The sequence below is a fragment of the Castanea sativa genome, chromosome 10 (genome assembly GCF_040712315.1).
Source record: "Castanea sativa cultivar Marrone di Chiusa Pesio chromosome 10, ASM4071231v1".
NCBI classification, from domain to species: Eukaryota; Viridiplantae; Streptophyta; class Magnoliopsida; order Fagales; family Fagaceae; genus Castanea; species Castanea sativa.
This window is the reverse complement of record NC_134022.1, coordinates 29,004,949-29,010,948: the sequence shown is the minus strand read 5'-3', so window position 1 is coordinate 29,010,948 and position 6,000 is coordinate 29,004,949. Positions and strand designations below refer to the sequence as shown.

General features: G+C 34.8%; 1 protein-coding gene across 1 annotated transcript; it reads right to left on the bottom strand.

The window, feature by feature from the left end:
• Positions 1–276: 276 nt before the first annotated feature.
• Positions 277–5,623, bottom strand: LOC142614203 (2-C-methyl-D-erythritol 2,4-cyclodiphosphate synthase, chloroplastic). The gene is made up of 3 exons (XM_075786766.1): positions 5,091–5,623; positions 2,531–2,661; positions 277–936 (listed from the first exon to the last, which is right to left on the bottom strand). The coding sequence occupies exons 1-3, from the start codon at positions 5,440–5,442 to the stop codon at positions 703–705; spliced, it is 717 nt and encodes a 238-aa protein (XP_075642881.1). The 5' UTR covers positions 5,443–5,623; the 3' UTR covers positions 277–702.
• Positions 5,624–6,000: the final 377 nt, after the last annotated feature.

Here is a 6,000-nt window from a genome sequence, read left to right as displayed (position 1 = left end):
AAATTTTCCAAATTCCAACCTTGAATCCTGATATACGTATGGACTTCAATATTGAAAACATGGAAGTTGGTCTGCTAAGTAAAAGGCAGAATGGAGAATATTGAAAACATGGAAGTTGGTCTGCTAAGTAAAAGGCAGAATGGAGAATATTGAAAACATGGAAGTTGGTCTGCTAAGTAAAAGGCGGAATGGAGAAACAAAATGTTGAAATGTTAATCCTTAATATTGACTCTAGATTCAAGTTTGAATTCAAATTAGGCAAACTGATATAAATAATTCTGTTGAAATATAGAAACTGTGCTTAGTCATAACTTAACATAATTGTTTAAAATGTTATCCATGACCAATGTAGAATACCTGCAAAAGCCCAAGGTATTTTAAGACAACTAAAATATACATATGTTGCTTATGCCCATCACTAAAACGATGCTTTGAATAGACTGACCTGAGTCCAGACTAATTTTAAAATACACAACTATCACAACTTGAAAAAAATACACAACTTGTTCAACTATCACATATATTTTAACTGTACCTTAGGAGAAAGGGTAAAAGAGATGGTTTTTTAAGTGTACAACAACCCCAAGGTATTCTATCCCAACCAACGGTTTTGTCAAGCATGTAATTGGATCTGTGTAACCAGTGTACAACTATGCTAACAGCACACAATTCTTACATTTAGACACAATTCCTGCCCCTTCTCTATTTCCTCATAAGAAGAACCACAGTGTGAGCAGCAATACTCCGATTCTCCCCAAGGCTATCAACCTTCTCATGAGTTTTTGCTTTTAGATTTACAACAGCAGGGTCTGCTCCAAGCAGCGCAGACAAGTTTGCCTTGATAGCCTCCTTGTGAGGGCTCACTTTTGGTCTTTGAAGAATCAAAGTGGCATCTAAGTTTCCAAGTTCATAACCAGCCTCATGCATGAGTCTCACCTGAAATGATTCATATCAAGGAGGATAAGCTGAATAAAAAAGTTCGTCTTCTAGTTAGAAAAGTTCTTTTACACCCACACGTTCCCAACAAAGAAGATGGAACAGATAAGGGCCCGTTTGGTACATGTGTTTGAAAACTGAAAATTGTTGTTTGAAAACATTTGTGGAAATACATGTGGGTGAAAAAGTGTATAGAAATGCGTGTAATGTTATTTAAAAACTGAAAATTGTTATTTGAAAACACAAACCAAACACCCCCTAAATCTTATTACAAAGGAAAACACAATGACAAACTTGTGCATGAGCCAGAACATTAATAATTTTTTAAAAATTTCACATGATGGATTATGCAACCGCATTGTCATTTATGAGATATCCACCAACAGCAAATGTCCTCTAAATATTAATATCAATTTTATAAAATCGGTTACTCATAAGCATTTGTTTGATTTAGTCATGTAATGCTATCAGCTTATGAATCCTAAAACCAAGTTGAGAACATTTGTGATTCATACTGGATGATATCCTATCGGTAATAATCTGCTAAAAGTCATACGCTTTCTTTCTTTTCTTGTTTTCTCAAAACTAGGGGTACCCCTTCCTGTTCCCAATTCCTTCCTCCCCATGGTTGAACCCCAAGACCTCACCCTCCCAAAGGGGAGAGGTTAACCACAAATGCCAGAGGACTGGTAATAAAATGTCATCCACCAGTGTGCATTTGGATTGACTTAATTATTAAAAAAAAAATTAAAAAAAGAAAAAGAAAAAAGTGAGGTTTTAAAAAGACCTACATAGGCAAATAAGCTCCAGAAAAAATCTAAACCAAACACACATGGTATGTTAGGGCCATAATCTTTATCAGCACATGGTAGCACTATTCCTTTCTTGAAATGGTGCCATCTTTATTCCCTGTGACCAGAGAGCAGATTAAATTTCTTAAGTCCTTCAATTCTCAAACATATAATGACATGAGAAAAAGACAACTCTGTGATCTTATCCTACTCTACATCCATCTCCTTTTTATCCCAGGATAAGCTGATAATTATATCAAGAATAAGGTTAACAACTATGAATTGCCTCTGCAATATTTTCAAATTTATGAAACAAGGTTCAGTAGCATGATAGCCTGGTGTTTAAATCTTCCTACATTCTAAATTCGACATAACCCATCAATGAGGATGTGTACATATAGATATTGGATTAACATTCATTTAAGTGGTGAGAAAAAATATACTTGACCACGTGAGCTTATGCAGGGTTGGAAAACAAGCGTTTTCAAGACTACGAAAATGTAAAGCTACACTCTACTGTGGTTCAATAGACTGGAATCAAATGCTTAAGATTCCTATAGAAAAAATCTCCATCATGTTTAACAAAGACAGGCCGAATCAACAACTTAACTAAAATGCAACCTAACCCAAATTTGTAAGTCTAGTTCACATGCTGATTTCACAACAATAACAAACACTAATGCTTACTTTTCAAACCCATTAAATGTCGTGAAGTTCCTAAAAGTGTTCCAACAAAGAGAGGCTTATCCAAAGAGATATTATTCATGATATCTAGAAAGCAAAAGCACCCAAAAAAAACTCACAGCTTCTTTGATGAAAACTGAAGATGGCGCTCCTTTCCACTTAGGATCATTATCTGGAAATATCTGCCCAATATCAGGAAGGCCCAAAGCACCCAAAATTGCATCAACCACACAATGTAGTAACACATCTCCTGTAATAACAACAAAATTAAAATAAATAAATGAAACGAAAACCACCACCTTCAACAACACACTTCAATTCCAAGGGGGAAAAAAATATAAACTAAACCATTTTCTCTGGTCCCTAAAATGTTGGGTAGGTTCCAATTTGAAAATTCTAGATTGACCCCAACAAAGCTAATTAATGTGTTCATTGCTGCTTATTCGAAAAATTAACATTTTAACAAATAACACAACCGCAGTAATAATCACCACAATTCAAAGCAATAAAAAGAAACCACTTTGAGGGTGACCAACCCCACCAAATTTCCATTATAGAAGAAACAATTGTTGCAATCAGTCTATACTTACAAAACCTTTTTAGACTAGACACAACTTGTAACCATAGCAAAATACTCGTTTGCCTCCTGCCTCAGTGGCTCCAGATATTTGGCCTTCTTCCATAGAACTTCCTTCACAAATGAACTCATCTACATAAACCCGGAACTCCAATACACTCAATGGTAGAGGTTTCAGAATTTCTATAGTTTTGAATGAAATAACCTTGAAGATTTTTTTGACATGGTTTTCTCATTGATATTTAGCTCTCTTGAGGAACATGGGACAACTACCTCCCTCACCGAATAACGTGCATGGAGGGGTATTTATACGTAGGTTAAGGTTTAGGTTGACAGATATTTATGGCCTGTTTGGAAGTTTAAAAAAGGAGGGGGAGTAGAGTAAAGGAAGGGAGAGTAATTTAATTACCTTGTTTGGAAGTTTTTTAAGGAATAAGGGGGAGGGGTTTGAAGGGGTTTGGAGGGGTATTAACTATCTCTAATCCCTCATTTTTAATTCTCCCAAATTGGAGAGATTTGGAAGGAGAGTAGAGTGCATAAATTATTGACCAAATAAATTACCTAATTTACCCTTATTATATCAACAAAATTACAATGTTTTGTAATGTTAAAAAAAAAAAAAAAAAAATGTAACCCACACATTTCTCTCAAGCTCTCTCAGCTCTGTTCAGAATTTTGTTGTTTTGTTTTTGTTTGTTTTAGCTGAAATAACCAGAAATCATTGCTCCACTTGAAATTGGAAGAAAATTGAGTTTTTTTTATCCCAGTATTTTCTCAGTAACCAAGCAGTGCGTTAATATTATCTTTGTTCGAATTTGTTTGTTGTCTTTTGCATTTTCCTTCAACATTGTCTGGTTGCGGTGTACAAAGAAGACAAAAGTGATTTGAGTTTGATTGCGTGATTTCCATGCCCTTTCCCATTGTTTGGGTAGTGAGAAAACCAAGGAATTAATTTGAATTGATGGAAGTTATTGTTTTGCTTTGATGTGAAGTGGTATCTGTTTTCTGCAACAACTATATTCTATATTTTGTTGATTTTTTCAATAAACAAACAAACTAAACATTTTTTTCTTATTTTAATTATTATCAATTAAGGATGGTTTTTTTTTAGTATAATAAAAAAGCAGAAAAAACATTTAATCATAGACCAATGTTGATTATTTAATTCACATAAAAAAATTATCAAAAAAAATATTGCATGCTATAGTCATAATTATTTAATCTAACAAATTAATCATAGACCAATGTTGCAAGTCCATTTTCAAATAGGAGTAAATTTGTCTATTTAAATCATTTCTTCTCATTTCCATCCTTATATTTAAAACATCCAAATAAGAGGAAGGGTTAATTACTCCTTTTTCCCTTACTAATTTTAAAAACATCCAAACAAGGTGGAAGATAACCATTCCCCTCTACTTTCCTCCCCACTACTCTCCTCCTCTCTACTCCCCTCTACTCTCCTCCCTCTCTAAACTTCCAAACAGGCCATTAAGAAATATCAAGAATTTTCCAAACATAAACCCAAAACCTAACACAAATTAGTCCCCACATATCAAAACCTTCTAATTACATCCTCAATGCAGTATAGAAATTTGATGATATGGCAAAGGAAAACAATAAGTGAAGCCATGTCATCAATTTATTTAATGACATCATCATTATCAAATAGCACAAAAGAACCACATTGATAAAATTATAAGTAATAAAAACACACACACACACACACACAAATCAACGCCAATAGCCTTTTAGCTTAACTGACAACTTTGGAAAACATACACAAGTTCACAGCAACTTGTTGAGTGTCTAATCACTAATATTATTATTTTCAGTTTTTCACATAGACTCACCACTAACACCGCTCTCACATAATCCTACGGTAGCAAGACACTCAACAAATTGTTGTGAATTCGTGTCTCTCTAAACTAATTGAATTAGAATTTACCTTATATAGCAAAATTAAACTAAAGCATTACTCCAATCACGACATGACACTGAAATTTGTGATTTTTTTTTTAGTTTAACTAGACTTCATGTTTCACACAGAATCAACATCAAATTACGAAATTATCCAAGCGAGAGTTGGGGAATTGCGAAATTACCATCGGAGTGAGCCTCGCAGCCTCTATCGTGGGGTATGTCAATCCCACCAATGATGAGCGGGTACCCGGGCTCCAACCGGTGCAGATCGAACCCGTGCCCGACCCGAAACGGCAAGGTTTTGGCGGGAGTGGAGGATTGTGGGGCCTGGCCTAGTTCCACGGCGGTGGTTGCGGCGGCCGACACGGAAAGCCTAGGCGTTGTTGTTTTTAATTTAGTGGATGGTAGCGGCGGTCGGAGAAAGAAGATATTATTAAAGAGTGGTTTATTGGGAGAGCCAAGCTTGGTGGAGAATGAAGAAGAAGAAGAAGAAGAAGAGGCATAGAGTGGAGGTGCTACTGCTGCCGTGGCCATTGAATTTGGAGACACCGAGAGAGAGAGAGAGAGAGAGAGAGAGACGGTAGTGCTACGAGGTGTGTGTGTGTGGTTTGTGTTAAACAGTGACTTTTTTTTAGTTTTGTTTTAAAAAAAACAAGATTTGTCTCCAACTGAGTTCAACTATTTCATCGCATATTCCCCAAGGACTCTCTCTGTCGTGTTACTCGTGTATCATGATTCATGCATTTTTAACGTGGGAGAAAAGAGTTATTATAAATGCCAAAACATTTAAAAGGTTTATAGTTTTCGAAAAGATAAAAATTAATCCAAGGAGTGAGATTATGAGTGAATTTCTTAACTTTCAATTGTAATGCAATTTTTGTTATCTATAACCAATTTGATCCTTTAATTATTGGGTTAAATTCAATTTAATCCATCAACTTTTTGTTTTTAGAATCTAATTCATTAGCTATTAAAATGGGTTAGTGTAGTCTCTTGATTTTTTTAAATCAAATCAATTTCCTCATTAAATTGTTTCTATGTTTAAATTTTAATGAAATTAGCTGCAACAATTAAAACATGCACTAAAAAGTT

Coding starts and splice junctions, on each gene's coding strand:
- LOC142614203 (XM_075786766.1), bottom strand. CDS start 5,442: ATGGCCACGGCAGCAGTAGCACCTCCACTCTATGCCTCTTCTTCTTCT. Junction 2,662..5,090: donor CTGCGAGGCTCACTCCGATG/GTAATTTCGCAA, acceptor TTGTTATTACAG/GAGATGTGTTACTACATTGT. Junction 937..2,530: donor CAGTTTTCATCAAAGAAGCT/GTGAGTTTTTTT, acceptor GAATCATTTCAG/GTGAGACTCATGCATGAGGC.